General features: G+C 32.5%; 2 protein-coding genes across 5 annotated transcripts; one reads left to right on the top strand and one right to left on the bottom strand.

The window, feature by feature from the left end:
• Positions 1 to 3,425: 3,425 nt before the first annotated feature.
• On the top strand, positions 3,426 to 8,837 carry LOC111366051 (sodium/hydrogen exchanger 1-like). 3 transcript variants are annotated; one of them, XM_022986696.1, is made up of 16 exons: positions 3,426 to 3,665; positions 3,774 to 3,869; positions 4,075 to 4,364; positions 4,471 to 4,589; positions 4,856 to 4,953; positions 5,561 to 5,617; positions 5,701 to 5,747; positions 5,822 to 6,016; positions 6,126 to 6,172; positions 6,490 to 6,556; positions 6,653 to 6,753; positions 6,865 to 6,966; positions 7,223 to 7,361; positions 7,448 to 7,510; positions 7,675 to 7,758; positions 8,100 to 8,837. In XM_022986696.1, the coding sequence occupies exons 3-16, from the start codon at positions 4,191 to 4,193 to the stop codon at positions 8,487 to 8,489; spliced, it is 1,683 nt and encodes a 560-aa protein (XP_022842464.1). In that variant the 5' UTR covers positions 3,426 to 3,665; positions 3,774 to 3,869; positions 4,075 to 4,190; the 3' UTR covers positions 8,490 to 8,837. The 3 variants fall into 3 exon arrangements, with proteins under 3 accessions (XP_022842464.1, XP_022842465.1, XP_022842463.1); XM_022986697.1 differs by having other exon boundaries at positions 3,426 to 3,869; positions 8,100 to 8,520; positions 8,617 to 8,837; XM_022986695.1 differs by having other exon boundaries at positions 3,426 to 3,869.
• A 994-nt stretch (positions 8,838 to 9,831) lies between these two features.
• On the bottom strand, positions 9,832 to 20,143 carry LOC111366053 (vesicle-associated protein 2-2-like). 2 transcript variants are annotated; one of them, XM_022986699.1, is made up of 9 exons: positions 19,966 to 20,143; positions 16,927 to 16,986; positions 15,893 to 15,963; positions 15,589 to 15,670; positions 12,438 to 12,550; positions 12,132 to 12,311; positions 11,311 to 11,694; positions 10,603 to 10,680; positions 9,832 to 10,119 (listed from the first exon to the last, which is right to left on the bottom strand). In XM_022986699.1, exons 2-9 carry the CDS (start codon positions 16,973 to 16,975, stop codon positions 10,003 to 10,005), a joined length of 1,074 nt encoding a protein of 357 aa, XP_022842467.1. In that variant the 5' UTR covers positions 16,976 to 16,986; positions 19,966 to 20,143; the 3' UTR covers positions 9,832 to 10,002. The 2 variants fall into 2 exon arrangements, with proteins under 2 accessions (XP_022842467.1, XP_022842466.1); XM_022986698.1 differs by lacking the exon at positions 19,966 to 20,143 and adding an exon at positions 17,519 to 17,696.
• Positions 20,144 to 23,332: the final 3,189 nt, after the last annotated feature.

Here is a 23,332-nt window from a genome sequence, read left to right as displayed (position 1 = left end):
ACTTTCAAAATTAAGGTAAGAAACTTATGTACAAGTGATTTGTTTCATTATAATCTACACGTGTGAACTAACCAACCATGACCATAAGAAGTACACGATAACAAATTATTCCTATATGCTCTTGTTTAGATTAACAAGATTTGACATGGGTTTAAACTATGAATTTTCAACCACAATGTTATAATCTAGAGGATAAGCCAGACTCAAAATGACAGGCAGTTCAAGTCTATCAAGGAGCTGGCATTTTCTGCGCCCAAAATCGCATTAAATAGCAGGACAAAACAAATTAACATGGTCCTGCCTGTCCTATTTTGATATCTATCCAGTTATCACATGAAATCGAAAAGCAATTGTGCTTATACATCTGTACCTTTATATTACATTTATTTCGTTTTTAATTTCTTCTCTCACTTATGACATGTTTAATCTATAATGACAGGTAGAACTTCAATTTTCACTACAATGACTTGGGCTACCGGACCTGTAAAAGGCCTGGTAGTGCAATCCCTCTCACAGTTCGGGATGGGGGTGGACTTTTGAGGGGTATTTTTTTAATCATGGGGCCCACCGAGGTGAGAGAAAATGGTAGATGAGCATTTGTATGTATGATATTAAAAGCATTAATAACTGATAGTCGTAGTTATTATTGTGATTTTGTAAATTTTCCTCTCTGCTTGAGATTTTATTAAATCTCGACTTTGAGCATGTGCCTGTAACTAAGAAAGTGAAAAATAGATAAATTATAAAATTAGATTAAATTAAATTATTAGTATTATATTCATTTTGCAAAGATTTTAATGTATGGTGCTATGTTCATGATTTATTTTATTTTTTTCCCCTTAAATTTAAAGTTTGATAAGACCTCAAATAATTACCAGAAATAGTAAGTTCCGGAGAGTAACAAACTTTCTAGAGTTCAAATCTGAATTGTCTTCCTTGTACAAATTCATGTGGTCCTCGTGAAATAGAGTATAAGATATCAAAAAAAAAATATTAATAAACGTGTGTGGCCGATGAGGTAGACTCCAAAATATTAATGATAACTTCAAAGTCATGTTATTGTCAAACACGTCAATTCGAGTAAAAAATTATTTGAATTATTCGAACAGAGCTCTTTCAATAATTCATCTGATATTCGTTCTTCTTTATCTTCATCCTTTGTATAATTGAGTTTGTCAACTCAATTATTATTTGTCTATTGAAAATATATTTTGCTTATATTTGTGTAAAGCCAACTTAGAATTTCTAAAATATCGTATTCACATAAAAAAACAAAATTAGCCCACTTGAATAATACACGATCACAAGTTGCCATGCGTGTAGATGTTCATGCAGATCTCTATGCAACTATATCGTCGTCTTCCCGTGTTTGAATATCTAATTTATAAGAATATTGATACATAGTCTCTAAATATATGAATATGTAATTTAGAGAATATCAAAAAATATTAAAATTATTTTTAACTACCTTCAAACTTGTTGATGTTACGCCTTTGCTTTTCATTGTCAAACATGGTACTAGAGATGGAATCCTATGATTTATTTTTATAATGATAGGTATGAATTTAAGTTTTTGGCTAAGGTAAGTGGAAAATTTAATAACAAAATGGCCAAAAATAAAAGATTCGATAACCCGACACAATCATGGATATAAGCTGTCTCCCTTCTATTTCCTTCCAAATATCTCCTACCCCACACCCACGGTTCAAAAGATCTACGGTCAGTATCAAAATATCGTATCATCTACGGTCATCATCACTCCAACTGTACTTTTATACGTATCAGTTCTTATCTCTATGCATACACAAACATATATATATATATAGAGAGAGAGAGAGACAGAGAGAGAGAGAGAGAGAGAGAGAGAGAGGAGTGACATGTTTGGCTCTCCTCAAAAATCAATTTATGATTTGTATTAGGGCTGGACAACGAAACTGTAAAACCGAATCGAAACCGTTTTCCTAAAACCGTTAGTTTGATTCCATGTGGATTCGTCAACGTTTTAATTTTGAACCGAACCAAACCGCTTCGAAATGGTTTGATTTACGTTTCAATTTTTACAAACCGTTTCAAACTGCCAAATTGTTTATCCAAAAAATTTTTGAAAATAAGTTAATCTAAATTTTGTTTAACCCAATTAAAACTTAACACATTTCAATTAAAAATATACATTTATATTAGACATAATTTAATTAAACTCAAATCGACAATTATACATCTCGATTAATTAATTAATCATATCAAATATTTATGAGTCATCATAACCGTGAATGTAAAACCCTCAAATTGGATAAAGTGTTGAACAATTGATGCTAAACCACATTCATCTATTCTCCCTTACAATTGAACAGACAAGAAAATCTAGATTTTAATTCAAACGTGCACATTTCATTTCCTTCTAATAATTTTTCTCAAATTCAAGTCAAATTATCAAAATTCTTTTATTTTTTGGTAATTATTTTTATATTTTTATTGGTAGTTATATTATCTTGTTTAATAATTATCAGTTTGTCGGTATCTCTTAAAGTAATTCACCAATATTTAGATTTAGCAGAAACTTTGAATGATTCACAAAAAGTCATAGTAGCTAGATACTTTTGTATTTGAATTTTTTTAATAGTTTCCTTTTATTAATTATTTTATATCATTTAACTATAATTAATGAATTTATGTACTATATTTTCATATTTATGAAGAAAATGAATCATGTATTAAACTTGCAGATAGACGCCATTAGTATTGATCAAGAGTTTAAAATATTTATATCATGTTATTGTATTATAATGATTATAATTATATAACTTTGATTTGTAATTTTTTTAATAATACAATTTATATTTTAACATAAAATTTTAGACTGATATTTATGATTTAACTTATTTGATATATACTAATTTTTTTGTTAAACCGTGATTTTAAATCGAACCGAAACGAAAAAAATGGTTTGGTTTAGAAATAGAGGTAGTTTGGTTTGGTTTGAAAAAATTTCGAACCGCTTTAGATGGTTTGATTTGAAAATTTGTCTCAAACCTTTCAAATCGAATCGTGTTCATCCCTAATTTGTATGTTTTCTCTCTAAGTAGCAGAAGTTAATTTATTTAGATAAAGAGCATACGAGTTTAGTTACTTTAAATTAAATGTCGCTATTTATTTATTTATTTATTTTTTAAAAAACTAGTCCGATTATTTGATCTGGGCAACGGTTTGAGTCTTGATCCTTTATATTTTCTACGTCAATGTCCAGGAGGGCTTCTAAAATATTATTTAAAATGAATAACTTATTTAATTTCTCAACAAAAAAAAAATTATAAATTTTAAAACTTGTAAGCTCGAGGTCATTGACATAAATCAAGTTAAAACTCCGAATATAGGCTAAATACATGTGCTTAGGAGGTATTTTTATATATATACCTTTCATACATTTTACCTGTCGATTTCCCTCCCTCTCTCTCTCTCTCTCTCAATTGCTTTCTCGGTCTAGAATTTTCGGTTGCCTTTGAGAAAAACTCAAATTTCAAGTATTTTATAAAGTAATTTTGGGAAAAGTACTTATTTCCTTCTTGAATCCTCATTACATCCGTTTTCAGAAGCAAAATTTGATTCGGAAACGTGATTTCCAAGGGTGGACAATTAGTTAGAGCAGCGGGTGCTGTGATTTTTCAAAAGTAAAAGATTATCTGTTACTTGATTGAATTCTACAGTAATTCTCTGCATTATCGTTGAGTACTAATTTGACTTTGATTTGTATAAATTTGGGTGATTTTGGAGGCTAGATTACTTTGTGGTGAGAAAATTTAGTTTCTGGTTGCGTTTGAGCTTCAGATTTGGGATCTAATTTAATTTTGAAGAATTTATCCAATATTTTTCTGGTGAGTTCTTAACTTCTGTTTTTATGCATGGATATGTATGTGATTTTGCTTGTATATCTGGTGTCTGTATAAATGATTGAAGCATGGGAATTTTTTTTTTTTTTTTTTTTATTCATTCATTCTTAGTTTCTATATTTAGGAAAAAAGTTTGAGCTTTAATTTATTTTGTTTATTAATCGAGTAATACTATATGTTCCAATTGCAGGGTTGATTGGCTGGGAAATTTGATCTCAGTTTTATGTGTGAAGTCCAGAGATTAAAATTCTGAATATCGAATTGAATTGAGATATTAACTGCTGAATCTGAGCTTGTTAAGAAAGAATGGTGTTTGTTTTGGGAACTTTATTAGCAAAGATGAACAATCTATCGACATCAGATCATTCATCCGTGGTCTCCATTAACTTATTTGTTGCGCTCCTGTGCGCATGTATTGTGATCGGTCATCTATTGGAGGAGAATCGTTGGATGAATGAATCCATTACCGCGCTTGTAATTGTAAGTATATATACACACGTGTTTGATTCGTGCATACACGTGGATTTGGACGTGTGTTTTACTCGTTATATGTGTGTTTTAATCCATATTGATCATTAATTGACAGGGCGTATGCACTGGAGTTGTGATTCTATTAATAAGTGGAGGAAAAAACTCGCATCTTTTGGTGTTTAGCGAGGATCTTTTCTTCATTTATTTGCTTCCGCCAATCATTTTTAATGCTGGGTATGTAAAATATTTTAAGCATTCTATTCTTTTATTTGGAGAATAGTGGTACTTGTATTAATGATTTTATTAAAACGTTCTTTATTTGTGATCTTTTCTTTGAATTGAAAGGGACTATCAGGTTTGGTATTAATTGTCTTCACAAGAAACAATTTATTCAAGAAATTACAATTTATCGAGACAGTAAATTAGCCAAGTTAGCAAAGTGCAGTTGTTTGTGCAATGATGATGCTAAGTGACATGGTTTGCTTTGCTCGAATCATCAGGTTCCAGGTTAAGAAGAAACAATTCTTTCGCAATTTCACGACTATAATGCTGTTTGGAGCAATTGGTACTCTCATATCCTTCATCATCATATCATTGGGTAAATCCTTTTGCCTCTGTTATAACTTATTACTGTTTATAACCAAGTAGGGAAGTTCTCTTTCATTTTTCTAAATTTTTACCATGAAAAGTGGAGTCTGTGTTAGTAAAAGTCTGGATTGTGAAGTTCTTACATGCTAGTCTTGAGTTTATTCTGCACCCTTCTCCAGTTTAAATAGCAGTAAAAGTGAAATTGCTTTCATAAAACAGCATGAACCAGAGACTGATTCTCACTTGGATATTAATACCTAATTGTCGCAATTTTTTTTAAGACTAGTTCTTCACGTAGCTCCTAATCTGTAATTTGTATCTTACTATTATTTTCCCATATCCTGATGGAGCAATTGTTTTCCTGGAAAAGAAGAACATGCATGAGAGTGTGAGCAACTTCAAGCAATATGGTTTATATGGAACTTCTTGTCCTCCTTTCTCTGCTTAAGTGGTGCTCATTTTTAAAGATAGACTGGAAACATTTAAGGGAAATAATTGAAAAGAAAAGGAGATTTCTTTTGCTGAAATTTTTTTACTGTTAGTAATTCATTTGTCTCATGATTTAGAATATAACTAATGATCTTTTTTTTTATTACTATCTCTAAATTTTGTACCAGGGGCCATTACCTTTTTCCGAAATATGAATCTCGGTCTCGCAATAGGAGATTATCTTGGTACATCCGCCCTCTCTCTTTAATCCCTCTTAATTGTAGCTAATAATTTTTTTCTGTTACTCACTACACTCACTTTCTTCCAGCAATCGGAGCAATTTTTGCTGCAACAGACTCTGTTTGCACCTTGCAGGTATATTTTGTTACTTTATACTGTTGACTTCGGAATCAGGAATATAGTCTTATGCATCAACTCTGATGGTGCAGGTGCTTAATCAGGATGAGACTCCCTTGCTATACAGTCTAGTGTTTGGTGAAGGCGTTGTAAATGATGCGACATCTGTGGTGCTCTTCAACGCAATCCAGAACTTTGACCTTTCTCATATCAGTACAAGTGCAGCTCTGCAGCTAGTTGGAAATTTTTTATATTTATTTATTACAAGCACCGTGTTGGGAGTTGTTGTAAGTCTCGTTCCTTTTCCACCCCCACTGGAGCTTGTGTCCATTCGAGCCTTTGTATTCTTTTGAATCACGTGATTTGTAAGTTGTAACGTTTGTTCTTATACTGCAGGTTGGACTGCTTAGTGCATACATCATAAAGAAGCTGTATTTTGGAAGGTCTGTGTTCGATCACCATACCGGCAACTTTTCCTCTCGCCCTTAATTAAGTTGAAACTTAAATTTGTAAATTTATTTTATTAAAACATTTATGTTCCACAAGAGCTCGAAAAACTTCATAGGGCACATTAGATTCCATCAAAGTCAGAGTTCTTGTGTGCCAGACGTGCCCTTTTTACCACCGTACCACACAATGAGAATTTTGAAACCTTGCTGGTGGTTCTTTGTTAATCTTTTGATGGTTTTTGATTCATTTGTTAAATACCAATGGGTGATTACTGTTAAATTCCTCACAACTAACTTCTGATCAATTCCAGGCATTCCACCGATCGTGAGGTTGCTATTACGATGCTGATGGCTTACCTTTCATACATGCTCGCCGAAGTAAGTTTTTCAAACATTGTATTTTTTTGTTGTTCTGTGTGGAGTTCTATGCCTTTGAACTTAGCTGTTAACTTTCTAACTTGATTTATCTTGCAGTTATGTAATTTAAGCGCTATTCTTACCGTATTCTTTTGTGGGATTGTGATGTCGCATTACACTTGGCATAATGTAACTGAGAGCTCAAGAGTCACCACCAAGTATGGGGTCTCTTACAATACTAGACATTTTGATGCATGTTATTGTGCTTATGTTTTGCCCTCGTCCCCATGATAAATTTCTATTAATGTATATCATCAACTCTTCTACAGGCACACCTTTGCAACATTGTCATTTGTTGCCGAGATATTCATATTTCTTTATGTTGGTATGGATGCTCTCGACATTGAGAAATGGAGAGTTATAAGTGACAGGTATGTTAGCTGAGTAAATGAAAACGGTCACCACGACATATTTGGTGGACTATGAACATGTTTGGTGAAGCTTAAAAGTTACCCTTTTATCAGGTTTTTAGTTCAAAACCTCTTTAAAAGCAAGTAACTTCCCCAAAAATTACTTTTTACCTCTTTTAAGCTTAGCCAAACTGCACCAATAGTAATGGGGATTTAATTAAGGTTGGTTAGATGTAATTTTTAATTTTAATTTTTTTGGTTCCTTCTCAATTGTCAGCCCCAAAACATCAGTATCCGTGAGCTCTATTCTACTGGGATTGATTTTGGTTGGAAGAGCAGCCTTTGTTTTCCCTTTATCATTCTTGTCCAACTTGACCAGGAAGTCTCCGTTTGAAAAAATTGGTTTTAAGCAGCAAGTATGAGCTTAAACATTCTCATTTCGAAGTACGATATTTTATATTTACTTGGCCTATCTAATAATTTTACCAATTGTAATTTGCAGGTCACAATATGGTGGGCTGGTCTTATGCGAGGCGCTGTTTCCATGGCTCTTGCTTATAACCAGGTACACTGTGTTTGTGCGCGCGTGCGCTTCAGGATGGTTATGCCGCAATCTGTGGAGAAACTCATCCGTGGAAAAAAAAAATATAAATAATGTGCTCAACATGAGTCATATTCTATAATGCAGGAATAATCTGACCGAATCATTATTTTTTTTATTTTATGCAGTTTACAAAATCAGGACATACTCAGCGATATGGAAATGCTATCATGATTACTAGTACCATATCAGTTGTTCTTTTCAGTACAGTGGTAAGACATCTAACACATGGAAGAGCTAGACACTTAATAGGAAAAATATAGAAACAATAGACTAAGACTCGTTCCTAACTACATGAATCTTTTTTCTCACCACTTCGATCATGTAAGCAACTCTTTTTCTTTTGGCAGACTTGTTTGGCTTTTGTGAAAATTACATTTTTGGGGCAATTTTAATTTTAAAACCTACTTTTTTTATTGGTAAACTTTGCAAAGAAAGTAATTTTACTCTTTTTTAAGGTTTGCGAACATGCTATAAGTGTAATTTCAGAAATGAGCACTCAATTTCATGTTTCATTATAAGTATTTGCAATTATTCTTTCGACTCCTTGCAGGTGTTTGGCTTGATGACTAAACCTTTGGTGAGGCTCTTGCTTCCCTCATCAAAGCGGTTAAGCAGAATGATTTCTTCAGAGCCAGTTACTCCAAAATCCTTCATCGTACCACTTCTTGGCAATGAACATGATCCTGAACTTGATATGGACGAACAAAATATTGTTGACAGTCAGAATTCAGAAGCTAATCAAGGCGATCGAAATTTGCCTCGTCCAAGCAGTTTAAGGATGCTCTTGAGGAAGCCTACACACACTGTCCACTATTACTGGAGAAAATTTGATGATTGCTTCATGCGTCCTGTTTTTGGTGGACGGGGTTTTGTACCATTTGTTCCAGGTTCTCCAACCGAACAAACTGTGCAACAATGGCAAGAAGAGTCCAAACGCTAAGCATCTAGTTGAGGGTGGCCCATGCAATCAGGTTTTGGCTTTTCGCTTGTTAATATTTTGTAGTGTTTTTCTTCGTGTGGATGATAGTGGTGTCTAAATTAGCATATCACAAATTTATACATTGCAGTGGTATTGGTCTGATTCTTGATTTCTACAACTACCCAATCGTTCATATTTTGGGAAAATCCGGCAGGTTGTCCCCTCCCTGGCCCAGGTTTTGGCACACCAAATCGGTGTATATTTTTGTAAGCACATAACATATCTTTGTGTATGACTTACTGTAAATTGTTTTCACCTTACATTTGAGCTAAAATCAGAATGCAATTATAATTTTTTGGTTTCTGTGGATTATGATGTTCTATGCTGGAATTGTTTTTGACGTTTTTGGACATTAGGGACCTTTGGCCTCGATAAAATATCTATTCTGCTGAACTGAATAGGATTTATATTTTTAGACGAAATCGTTCAAATGTAGTATGGTGCCACTGTAAGTTTAACTTTCGACTTTTCACGTGAGTCACTATACTTTCTTTTCTTTCAAATTGGTTACAGAGATTTTATTTATTTATTATTATTATTTTAAGGTTAAAATTCACTAATTTTTCTATTATAACGCCCTACATAATGGGAAATTCTTCCAACTTAGACATTGTATGTGAAAAGCTAATAAAACTTGACTCTGAAGGAAAAGCAAACTTCATTAAGCTCGCATAAAATTTCAATGTGCGTGTTTTTCATTCACCATTTAGCGATGACGGTACTAGTTTCACATCAGAATTTTGAACAACAGATATGGCGACAAGCTTAGAAATCACAATACTTATACATGAAATGGGTAAAAATTTCAAAGTTCGCATTAAGTTTTATTACATTCATTATTGCAAAATATCGTTAAGAGCTATTAACAATCATATATATTAAAATATTCTTTACAATTCAATTATTTCAATAATATCTTACTTTTATTTAATAAACAATAAACAATTATTGTTATTCATGAAATTTGTGTTATTAATTCTCAATTAATTAACATTCACATTAACTCAAATTCAATGAATTTTGAATTAAATGAATCTAGAGTCATTATAGATAAATTTATTCATATTCATGTATCTAGAAATTTTAATGGATGTTTAAATTTATGTTTTAACAATTAATTTTTATGTATCAAATGTAATATAAAAAGATTGCTCATTTATAATATTTCATCATTATAAAAAATTTTAATCATAGAAATTGAGTTTTGAAGAATACAATTTGAGTATAATTTTCTTTTCTCAAGTTTCTATGCTAAATTTTATTTTCTATAATTCGTCCAAAACTCATCAAATCCTCCAACAAATTAATACCAAATATTAACTTTTTCATCACTTATAAAATATTTTAAAATAACGTACAATACACGTTCAACTTTGACTAGTAGTACAAAAGATGTCATAATGAACCATTCACTGAAAACACTGTTATCTGTCATATACTGGATTAAAGTTCTTGCGCGGCAAGCTTGAAATTTTTACTTAGCACGTAACATCAACCCGATAGTGAGACAAACCAGGGCGACCATGCAAACGAACAATGGGGGGAAACCAACTCGAACTTTTATCTTTCCCTTCGATCTCCTCAACATTGCCTGTAAAGATGGATGGAGACCAAACATCAACAAGAAAGACGAAGCCATGATAGCATTTAATCAAATCTATCAAAGACACACAGGCCAGAAAATATGGAGACCAAGACCAATCCGATGAATTTAAGGTTATCCGCCAACTCGGGAGTGGGGGATGATATCAACAAATTACGGTAGCAAAACGAGATTTTGATACGAGTATGCCAACATAAAATCTTAGTAAACAAGGAAAAAAATTATAAAAATGTAGTTTACCCTCTGTATTTTCCTTGAAAACCTGATAATTCCTTTGTTTATCAGAATAGGTTAATTACCCCCACTGACATAGGAAACAAAACCCACGGAACAAATAGAGAAGTATTGGGATCTCCCATTATTTTCCATTCAGCCATTACGAGAAAGAATAGATAGTATTTTAGGGAAGATGGCAATGAATAATATCTTTAAAACATAATAGGATAAAAAGTAGCGTAGGATGTCACCAACCAATTCTTGCTTTAATGTTTCCTTCTCGTGAAGGGCGCTGCTGTTTTCTTCTTTTAGCTTCGTGATGGTATTTTCAGCCTGCAAAAAAAGTAAGAGATGACGGTGCTAAGCATTTTTCAAAGAAGCACAAATGAACATTAATTGACGAAGTGAGAAAAAATAGTCAGTCAACAGCGTAGCAATTTTTCCCAGGTCTCCTTTCAGAGGAGAGGTTCAAACCACAAAATTTAGTCTCCTACTAATATGCACTTACCATATGAAACTTTGATGTGAAATAATAAAAATCCGAGGAATCATGTGGATTAAATCACAGCATTAACGGCATATTTGGTAAAATGGACAAGACTTGACATTGTAATGAAAAATTTTTAGCTTCCTTTTCTCTTCAGTCCTATCCAATACTATCCAGTTGTTGCTATGAAACCTACCATGTGAATTTCTTTCCTAAAACAAGATTTTTCATCAAAATAATGCAATCTCCTGCCCACAAAAAGATGAGCTCAGGTTATGGCTACTAGTGCTCGTAACAATGTATTATCAGAAGATGCAGAAGTCAGAAATCATTGAGAAAAGAGATGACAATGCAAGAAAAATATTTTAACTTGCCAACATCGAATATATTTTGGTGCCTACTTTCCAAAAAAATTATGTCGCACTTTAATTGCCACCACAGCTCCAAATTTAAACATTTGTGATAAAGAAACAAACCTCAATTAGCTTTGAATCCAAGGCATTCATCTTTATTTTCAACTCCTGAATATCTTTAGATAACCTTTTTACTTCCACATCCTCAACATGTCTTGATTTTGTCTCTGCTTCCTCGTCTGTTCTTGCTTTCGTCACTTCCGTTTCCTCAACTTCTGTTGACTTTGTCACTTCCACATCCTCAACCTGTCTTGATTTAGCCACTTCCACATCCTCAACTTGTCTTGATTTTGCCACTTCCACATCCTCAACTTTTCTTGATTCCTCCTTGCTAGGGCTAAACTCCTCATCTTTAGTAGGGAATAACTTGGAAGTTTCCACAGCCTTAGGAGATGTAGAACTTTCCTTGATCCCAGCCAATTTGACATCCTCAACATTCTTAATCAGCTGCCTCTCAGGAAAAAATTTAGTAATTCGATTAAGGCTCTTAAGAAAATATTCTTTAATCTAATAAGAAATATATTCGATTTAAAATTCATCAATGAAAAATGAAATCTTACAATCCAGATGTCAAATTTCATGGTGATTATTATTACCACCACTATCCTGGAAATTATAGCATACTAATTTAATGCTAATTTACCTAAGTGAAAATTCAAGTAATGAGGCAAATATATTGCATAACCACTTCATTTTCATTTTCCTTTTTCCAGAAAATGGATGCAACTTCGTCATATATAAGTGATAAACCAGAATAGGTCACATGTTCAAGAGAATAATTAGCACGCTGTTCCCATCAAGCTGAAGAAAGAAGGATAAGTCGCCTGAATCATAGCATAAATTGCCCATGATTTAAAGGTGTAAAGAATATTCAAATTTCTCACCAACTCAGGGGGGGAATTTTCGACTCCCAACTGCAATTTATCTTTCTGCATTAGAGTGTGATACGATTGCTCAGGCTTCAAAACTCCATTAACTGGCAGCAACACTGGAGATTGAGGTGGACTAGTCAAAACAACCCTAAGCTTCGTCTCTTCAATATAATTTTTACTATCTTTTGCAAACTGCCAGAATAAAAAGAATACGAAATACTGAAGCCAATCTTCATACTGTTTTCTATCAACTGTAGCAATAGCGCAAAAAAGAGAGCAAGAAACTGTGTACAATTAAAATAATTGGAATATTCTTACGATGGGAGGAATCTCCGCTTCGGTTGTGTCAAATGGCACAACAGTACACTGGATCAGGAATTTATCCTTGCATTGCATATTGACAGGAGCTGATTTCTGTGCTTGCATGGTAACTGAATCTCCAAAGATGGAAAATGTCAATTAGCAGACTCTAGAAAAGTCTATCAGCAGCAAAAATTGCCGCTTGAAAAAAAAAAAAAAAAAAACACACACACACACACACACACATCTCTAGTCACAAGCTTACGTGTTACAAATAATAAAGGTATAAACAAGTTGAAGAAAAAAATGAACTGCAGAAAGTGCTTTACAACATGGAAAATTTTGGAATTATCATTGACAAATAATTGTTTATAATGTGACACAGACATCTTTGCAGAAACTGCAATCTGGCTTGACGTCCACAAAGTTCCAGCTCTCTGGTGCAAGGAATAGAATATAATGCAGATGAACTATGAATCATTGTTTAAGGAACATCTGTTTAGGCTTATGTTTACAAGTTTCCATCCTTATGTTAACAGTTTACAATCTGGTTTTCTTCGCAAAAGTAAATAAAGATCCTTATACCTTACCATCTGGAATCAGCCACAAGAACCTCTTCCAGATCTACTCTGCCTAAAGGATAGGTTTTCAATTCATTTATAAATGCATTTCCTTTTACAAAAGGCTACATATGTCCTTGGCAACAAATATTGAATATTTGATGTTGGCAGGAAAATTGCTGATATTTCCCTTGCCATAATACTTTAACTAGTTTCAGAGCAAACTCTTTGAAAGAACTAATATAATGTGGAGCATTTACCTTGACAAGACAAAAATGTTAATGTCATGCAAACTCATTAACATTGCATGTTTCTTACACATAGATAGTTCACATGCATAACACCAGATAATCACTATATTCATGATCCCATGTCCGATCACATATTGTACGATTTCCCATTGCTATACCACAATTCTTTTAAACAACGATACCCTATTTTTATGCATTGTTGCACAATGTCAACACCTTCAAATTCAGGCTCCAACCATAAAACAAACCACAGTCGCAGTCCAAAAAAATTGATTATATTCTTGTTCGAAGAAAACAACATAGCTTATGTTTCGCTCGTGCTTATAAAGTGTTTACTATCCATTTATTTCAAGAAATCTACAAGTACTACCCACCTATATACCGCTCATATGTATCTATTTATAATATAAACCATTTATAAACACTTTCGAAACATACTTTTATTTACAAATATCTATAGATACAAAAGATAGAGTGAAGTGTTCATGGGAAAGAAACTGATGGAGTCAGTAACTATGATTTAAATATTGTCTATCTTTATTTATTTTGTTTGTACTTCGTATACTACATTTTTCTATTTAACACTTTAATTACCAATCGATTATTTGTGTTTTATTATGCGTTTGTAACCTTGTGTTCTTATTTATGCTTCCATCTACATAAGTTAGTACCAGAGTTGGTCCACATTTCTGATGATGGATTGAGGAGGACACGTTAGAGATCATGGTGTCAATATTGATGATGGGAAAGTAACTAGCATAAATCTGACTTATTTATTTTGTTTGTACTTCGTATACTACATTTTTCTATTTAACACTTTAATTACCAATCGATTATTTGTTTTTTATTATGCGTTTGTAACCTTGTGTTCTTATTTATGCTTCCATCTACATAAGTTAGTACCAGAGTTGGTCCACATTTCTGATGATGGATTGAGGAGGACACGTTAGAGATCATGGTGTCAATATTGATGATGGGAAAGTAACTAGCATAAATCTGACAATAACTTGAGCCTTTAGCACAACAGTGGTCGAATTGCTTGCCCACCAATAACCATAGCGGCTGAGCTCTATGACATTTGGTGACAAACACGAGGTAGTGGCCATAGCGCATGTGCTACGGCTGAGCAAGGTGGAACAATGAGGGGGTTGGTCATGGGCCTAGCCGGGTGAACATGGTTGAATCTTGACAGAAAGCCACCAATTATCGATTAGGGAGAACAAGAGCTACAAAGGACGCTATTTATTTGTAAGGATGTTGATGGACAGAGTCTGACGCATATCTTTATGCTCCCTTCGTAACTGCCCGCCTATTTTGGGAAAATTTATAATTGCCCTGAGATTAAAGTTGTCTCAACTGAAGGGATAGAAGAACTAGTAGTGGCGGCTTTGAATCCAGATTATAAATGGAAAAGATTTAGGGCATGGTTCAGACAAAATAAATTATTCATACTTCCTTCAATAGTAATGGTGCTAGTTACTTGTCCTATTTGCTAACCTATTTATGAATTTGGTGACAAAGAAAAGCCCCTATTTGGGGACTGTAGGTTGGAAGACTTTTCAGAACTGTAAGGGTAATTTTGTCTAGTCATTATGAGGAGGATGAACTAAGGCATTCAAAATTGATGATATTTGTCAAACATGGAGAGAATTGGCCTAAGAAAATGTGTATTGACTCTAGCAATAGCACTGGAACAATAGTATAGGTTTACTCATCAGGGAAATCCTATTAGCAGTGTGAACGAAGGCCCACATGAAAGAGATTTTCCATTCTTGGGAGCAAAAAATAAAAAATAAAAATAGCTATTATTGGTGGTGAGGATGCAAATGCTTGAATTAGTTGACAACGAAATCATAAGTCTTTTGATTATTACTATGTATCTAAAGGAAGAAAGTATGAAAATCAATAGTTCAAAGATCTAGAGATTTATGAGGAAATAATGCAGATTGGTTGATCCAATTATATTACAACGCAAGATTCGAGGGCAAATTTTCTCTAATCGGAGGATAACGATGGAGTCAGCAACTATAATTTAAATATTTTCTATTCTCATTTATTTATATTTTAATGCACTTTAATTAAGGACAATATTGTCCTAATTAGTCTAGGGTTTTGAGTTCCAGTTAGGTTAGATTTTGCTTCCTGCTTTTTTCTATTTAAAAAGTTTCACGTGTTATTTGTTTCTTGGTTGTTTTGAATACTAATAAATACTGAAGATGGTTATTTAAATATCCACTGAATCATTGATTCGTAAATGAATATACATTTGTAATCCCGGGTTTTCTTCTTAGAGCTTTTGCCTACATCAATCACGCGTAGTTGTTTAATAGTGTTACATAACATGAAACTATAACAGACCTGTGAAAGGACATGTTGACTCTGGCATGATTATGCCTACATTAGGCCGTACACAATACTTCTTTGGCGATGTAGTCTTCACCTGCCAAAAAAAAAAAAAAAATCTCACAGCCATTTAAGCATTATCTTTGAATAAAGAAGATTGCAGTTACATCACATTTTTCCATAGGAATCCTTATGCTCGAAAATAAATGAATGCTAAAAACCAAGATAACCATGCCACTAGACAAAAATAAATCCTATTCAAATATATTAAGTTAAGTGAATTGGCATGCTCAAAGTACATAATCGGAAGTTACTTCACCTTGAAAGCTACATGTTGGTCGGTAACATTGGTAAGGTCAACAACACACGAGCTTTGTTTCATCGCCTCAACTAAAAGAGGGGAAGAGGGGGATCAGAGTCATGCAATTGTTCAATTAAAAGGCTACAAATTTTACATAGAACACAATGTAAATTGCCTAAATAATGTAAAGCTGTGACAAAAGTGACTGATTACAACATAGTGCGACAAAGATAGGAAAGTAATAAGATATAACAAAGTCGATTTTGGGAAATAAACACACAAGTTAATAACGTCTGCCATTTGAAATTTTGAATTGTATCTACCATGATTACTCAACTATACATGTATCAGCAAGATTCTTATTTTTTAAATTGACTAAGTAAGGATTCATGATTTAAGGAAAATGCTTCCAAGCCATTTCTCCTAGTGATCATATAATTGTTGCTTTTCATATGAGAATAACCTTAGGTGATTTGGACAGTATGTAACAACACTACAACAGGGTAGCACTATTGAAGTACTGAGTGAGTACCAAAACGATATAGATGAAATAATTCTTAAACGGTGGGGGCCTTAGCCCTTGAGCTTAATAGAAGTCAAACCAGATGTATACATCTCACAATTTTTACAAATATCCATTATCCACAAAATGGAACGAGGTTAAGTCAAGTATCGAAGTGCAATAGATGCTCATTCTTTTATGCTTGGCCGCATGGAAGTGAAGTATTGGAAGTTAGATTAAGGAAAATTATATTCCACATTGAATGGGAATTATTGTGATTGTATCTGAGAAGCCCAATTCCATCCACCAAATGCAGCCACTATGTTAATGCATCTCTAAGAAGTTATTCTCCTAAATAACGAAAACTAATAAACAGATTGCCACATCATCAAATATGTTATGTACCCCTACATTCTTGTATTAATAGCGCTCAAGAAAAGAATATGGAGTCATTCACAGAATTAAACGTCAATAGCATAACAAATGGATTCGTCACATATCTATATTCATATGAGTGATGTAATTGCGCGATTTCATTTCATTCACTTACCGATGAACTTAAGTTCACATGGCTGAATCTCTACCAGTCGAGCACTCATAATTCTTTAAACTGAAACAATAAACACAATCAGCTGAGTTAACTTGATATCTCAAACATTTAAAAACCGGTCTTTAACTGATTTATATTAATAACAACATCCATACCAAAATCATTTATTTCCACAGTTTTTGGCACTATTTAGTAAATTAAAAGAAAGCTCCAAGATAAAAACAAAAACCCTTGTAATAAATTTGAAACTTCCACTTCATTTCCATATGTAGAATTTCATTCTAATTACACATGCCGCACGACAAATTTTCATCCCCCATATCAAAGAAGAAAAATTGAAACAAACCCACAGCACAAAACTGTTATGCATCCTACATCACTAATTATACTTGCCATAAAAAAATGGAAAACTGCTTCAAGCTCTCAATTTTACTCTTCTGCTTTCATATTTCCATGAATCAAAGTAGAAATCGAACAAGGTAAAACATATTGCTTGCAAACACATCTTAATCAGCATTAATATGAAATATTACTTCAAACCCATTACTTACATTTAATACACACACACAAAAACAAAAAAAAAAGAACTTACTAGGAGAAAAAGATCGTGTGAGCCTTTAGAATGGGGATTTTTTTAGAGGGAATTAGAATTCAAAAAGGGAACTTTAGGGTGTAATGAGATCGGAAGAGTTTAGTGGCACTGGTTGAGAAAAAACTGGAGAGAGGGGGAGAGAGAGAGTGGGGGCGGAGTGGGGTAGGTGTGATATCGGAAACTACGCGCTATAGTAGTGAGGAAAATGAAGTCAGGTAGTTGGATTTTATGCATTTGAGTCCAAAACTTTCAATTTTGTGCTATTTACATCCTTAATAACGGAATTCTGTTCAAATACACATTTTGATCCACGTCACATCTCGTGCTTGTCGCACTGTTTCAAATGCATGGATGGCTACTCAAAGAAGAATTAAAAAATCTAAAAAAAAAATACTCATATTTTTCCTTCTCTGATTACTTCTTACATAACTCTTTTTTAACCGACTCGTTGTTTCTCGTATTCTCTTAATCCCTTTTTCACCCTTGCATTACCTTTAGTCCCAACTCCCAATCCTATAACCCCATCCCTCCTTTAAAGGGGATGAGCAAATGTGAAGGAGGCGATAATGGATTTTTGGTACAAATTATCATCCTATGTGTATCAATAAGATTCAAATATTACAAAACTTCACCTACTATTTTAATTTATGTAAGGGAGAGATTGTGAGTGTCAATTTACAAAAAAAAAAATATATATAAATATAACCATCAATTATGATAGAACACTTGTAAAATATGTAGCTTTTGCTTTTAACCAAAAAAAAAAAAAAAGGTTTCTAACCATTTTCTCGTCTTTTTAAAAAGTTTGAATTTGTACTTTAAAAAAAAAAAAGGTTAGAATTTACAATAAGGGACTTTTTATTATTTAAATGGAAAATTGGTGCAAATGGTCCCAAACCATTCCTAATGTTGTATAATTGATTCAAACCTTTCAAATGCGACGCAAATGGTTCCAAAACTCTTAAAATTTTGGCACAAATGATCATTATGGCCGATTTTCATCTATAAGGGCTATTAATTTGATCTTTGAAATGCAATTGACCTTATTATTTATTTGAAGAGCTATTTTTGTCAAATATACATATTAGTTCACTTAGACTAACAAATTCAAAAATTACCTGCTTTAAGATATGGAACATAATTGTTAGAAGCACCATTTTTGGAATCTTTGTGTTTCTAATGAGAAAAAATGGATCATATTATTTACTGTTATGGGCTATAGTTGGAAATGAAGATTTCGACGATAGACGATAGATTTGAATCTTGGGATATACTTCCTTAACAAAAATGACAAATGATCATTATGGCCGATTTTCATCTATAAGGGCTATTAATTTGATCTTTGAAATGCAATTGACCTTATTATTTATTTGAAGAGCTATTTTTGTCAAATATACATATTAGTTCACTTAGACTAACAAATTCAAAAATTACCTGCTTTAAGATATGGAACATAATTGTTAGAAGCACCATTTTTGGAATCTTTGTGTTTCTAATGAGAAAAAATGGATCCTATTATTTGCTGTTATGGGCTATAGTTGGAAATGAAGATTTCGACGATAGACGATAGATTTGAATCTTGGGATATACTTCCTTAACAAAAATGTCCCTTCAAATAGAAGACAATAAGGTCAATCACATTTCAAAGACCAAACTTACCATCCTTATAGACGGAAACGTCCAAAGGGATAATTTGCACAAAAATTGAAAAGGTTTGAGACCATTAATGCCATATTTGAAATGTTTGGAACAATTAAGCAATATTAGGAAAGGTTTGGTACTATCTGCGCTTATTAAATTTCCCTTATTCCAACACTGTACAAATGATTGCTTTCTATTGCACCAAATGTAACTACAAACAACTTGTCTCCAGTTTGGAAGCGCGTGGGTCTAAGGCTCTGCAGTGAATGAGCGGTTGTACCAAATCGGCTGTTGCGCGTTCAATTAGCAGATTCACCTGCTTTGAATCTAAGGCCTTGTTTGGTCTGGGAATTTTTTCTCATTTCTTCCTCTCTCTTTGCTTGAAATCTCGACCCTTTTACCCTTTTACCCCTTTTTTTTTAGCTCCAAGATAAAAACAAAAACCCTTGTAATAAATTTGAAACTTCCACTTCATTTCCATATGTAGAATTTCATTCTAATTACACATGCCGCACGACAAATTTTCATCCCCCATATCAAAGAAGAAAAATTGAAACAAACCCACAGCACAAAACTGTTATGCATCCTACATCACTAATTATACTTGCCATAAAAAAATGGAAAACTGCTTCAAGCTCTCAATTTTACTCTTCTGCTTTCATATTTCCATGAATCAAAGTAGAAATCGAACAAGGTAAAACATATTGCTTGCAAACACATCTTAATCAGCATTAATATGAAATATTACTTCAAACCCATTACTTACATTTAATACACACACACAAAAACAAAAAAAAAGAACTTACTAGGAGAAAAAGATCGTGTGAGCCTTTAGAATGGGGATTTTTTTAGAGGGAATTAGAATTCAAAAAGGGAACTTTAGGGTGTAATGAGATCGGAAGAGTTTAGTGGCACTGGTTGAGAAAAAACTGGAGAGAGGGGGAGAGAGAGAGTGGGGGCGGAGTGGGGTAGGTGTGATATCGGAAACTACGCGCTATAGTAGTGAGGAAAATGAAGTAAGGTAGTTGGATTTTATGCATTTGAGTCCAAAACTTTCAATTTTGTGCTATTTACATCCTTAATAACGGAATTCTGTTCAAATACACATTTTGATCCACGTCACATCTCGTGCTTGTCGCACTGTTTCAAATGCATGGATGGCTACTCAAAGAAGAATTAAAAAATCTAAAAAAAAAACTCACATATTTTTCCTTCTCTGATTACTTCTTACATAACTCTTTTTTAACCGACTCGTTGTTTCTCGTATTCTCTTAATCCCTTTTTCACCCTTGCATTACCTTTAGTCCCAACTCCCAATCCTATAACCCCATCCCTCCTTTAAAGGGGATGAGCAAATGTGAAGGAGGCGATAATGGATTTTTGGTACAAATTATCATCCTATGTGTATCAATAAGATTCAAATATTACAAAACTTCACCTACTATTTTAATTTATGTAAGGGAGAGATTGTGAGTGTCAATTTACAAAAAAATATATATATATAAATATAACCATCAATTATGATAGAACACTTGTAAAATATGTAGCTTTTGCTTTTAACCAAAAAAAAAAAAAGAAGGTTTCTAACCATTTTCTCGTCTTTTTAAAAAGTTTGAATTTGTACTTTAAAAAAAAAAAAGGTTAGAATTTACAATAAGGGACTTTTTATTATTTAAATGGAAAATTGGTGCAAATGGTCCCAAACCATTCCTAATGTTGTATAATTGATTCAAACCTTTCAAATGCGACGCAAATGGTTCCAAAACTCTTAAAATTTTGGCACAAATGATCATTATGGCCGATTTTCATCTATAAGGGCTATTAATTTGATCTTTGAAATGCAATTGACCTTATTATTTATTTGAAGAGCTATTTTTGTCAAATATACATATTAGTTCACTTAGACTAACAAATTCAAAAATTACCTGCTTTAAGATATGGAACATAATTGTTAGAAGCACCATTTTTGGAATCTTTGTGTTTCTAATGAGAAAAAATGGATCCTATTATTTGCTGTTATGGGCTATAGTTGGAAATGAAGATTTCGACGATAGACGATAGATTTGAATCTTGGGATATACTTCCTTAACAAAAATGTCCCTTCAAATAGAAGACAATAAGGTCAATCACATTTCAAAGACCAAACTTACCATCCTTATAGACGGAAACGTCCAAAGGGATAATTTGCACAAAAATTGAAAAGGTTTGAGACCATTAATGCCATATTTGAAATGTTTGGAACAATTAAGCAATATTAGGAAAGGTTTGGTACTATCTGCGCTTATTAAATTTCCCTTATTCCAACACTGTACAAATGATTGCTTTCTATTGCACCAAATGTAACTACAAACAACTTGTCTCCAGTTTGGAAGCGCGTGGGTCTAAGGCTCTGCAGTGAATGAGCGGTTGTACCAAATCGGCTGTTGCGCGTTCAATTAGCAGATTCACCTGCTTTGAATCTAAGGCCTTGTTTGGTCTGGGAATTTTTTCTCATTTCTTCCTCTCTCTTTGCTTGAAATCTCGACCCTTTTACCCTTTTACCCCTTTTTTTTTGGGGTAATTATTTCATCAGTGAAACCTACTCTACATAAAAAATTTTAAGTGCGTGTTTGATACAAAATGCTAAATTCAGTAGGATGGTATAGTAAATAAGATTTTAAAGGTTTTTACTCTAATATTTAGTCATCATTTGACCCAATTAATTTTCATTTCACTGCATTTTATTTTTATCTCTCATATTTTCAACCTCACAATCTTTCATAAAATAATATTAAACGTAAGTCAAAAACTTTTCATTCTTGCTCAATAACTCATTTTTCAAAATGATCAAATTTTATGTATAAATCCTAAAAAAATATGAATTATTTATTACAGGTTTGTTTTATGTCTTTGTATCTTTTACTTGAATTTATTCAGTAGGATGGTATAGTAAATAAGATTTTAAAGGTTTTTACTCTAATATTTAGTCATCATTTGACCCCATTAATTTTCATTTCACTGCATTTTATTTTTATCTCTCATATTTTCAACCTCACAATCTTTCATAAAATAATATTAAACGTAAGTCAAAAACTTTTCATTCTTGCTCAATAACTCATTTTTCAAAATGATCAAATTTTATGTATAAATCCTAAAAAAATATGAATTATTTATTACAGGTTTGTTTTATGTCTTTGTATCTTTTACTTGAATTTAGAACGTATCCAAGAGAATCTCTATTTTTAAAAAACATATTCTATATTTTGTAGAGCATCTATCAATTTAGAGAGTTAAAATTTTGTAATACTCAAACAATCTCTTTATATTTATCAATTAATTTTACTATTCTCAAAAAATATTTATTATTTTTTCTCTATCTTTTATTTTCACTAAATTTTCTCTAAATTATTTTATTATTTTTTTATATTAAAAATTGAAACACTTTGAAATTTTGAATGTATTTAATTATAGATATACTCTTTAAATTAAAATGTTAATTTAAAGATTCTTTGAAACATGATTTTAAGGATTGATTCTTTAAAAAGAGAACATCTCATTTAAAGAGTCTCTCTAATATACTCTTATGATTCTCGAAGAGTTATTGTGTGTGTGTGTATATGTATATATATATATATATATGTATACACACACAATTTATATCATGACTCGATAATATAAAAGAAAATAAATGCATATGTAAGAAATTTCAATTTACTTAATTTGATCTATTCAATAAATTCTAATTATTTATAATAATGGTTCATAAAGTTAAGAATAATTTGGAATGATTAGATTATTTAAGTAGAAAAACAATTCTATTTAGTAGGCAAGGAGTGTCAACGAAATTAAAATTGTAATTGAAGTTTTCTCTGAAAAGAGATTCGAGCAACGAATAGTTATCTCCTCATATATATAGTTTTCCAGTCCATACATATATTTAAACCTTCTTGCATTAGATGAGGAACTCGAACTTCCATCGAACTCCTTTCTTTCTAAGTTTGAATGATAAAAACATAAAGTCGTGGTGTATGAAATTTGGTAAAAAAAAGTTATTACCCCCGTCCCATAAAGATGTGTTTGTTCCGTCTCAAATTATAAGTTACTTTCCTTGTTGAAAGTATAAATTTTTTTGAATTTCTAATATGCTCATATTTAATGTATTTTGTTATCAACGAATATAAGTTAATCCTATTT

Source organism: Olea europaea, chromosome 17 (assembly GCF_002742605.1).
Source record: "Olea europaea var. sylvestris chromosome 17, O_europaea_v1, whole genome shotgun sequence".
In the NCBI taxonomy this organism is placed as follows: domain Eukaryota; kingdom Viridiplantae; phylum Streptophyta; class Magnoliopsida; order Lamiales; family Oleaceae; genus Olea; species Olea europaea.
This window is presented reverse-complemented; position numbering and strand designations above follow the sequence as displayed.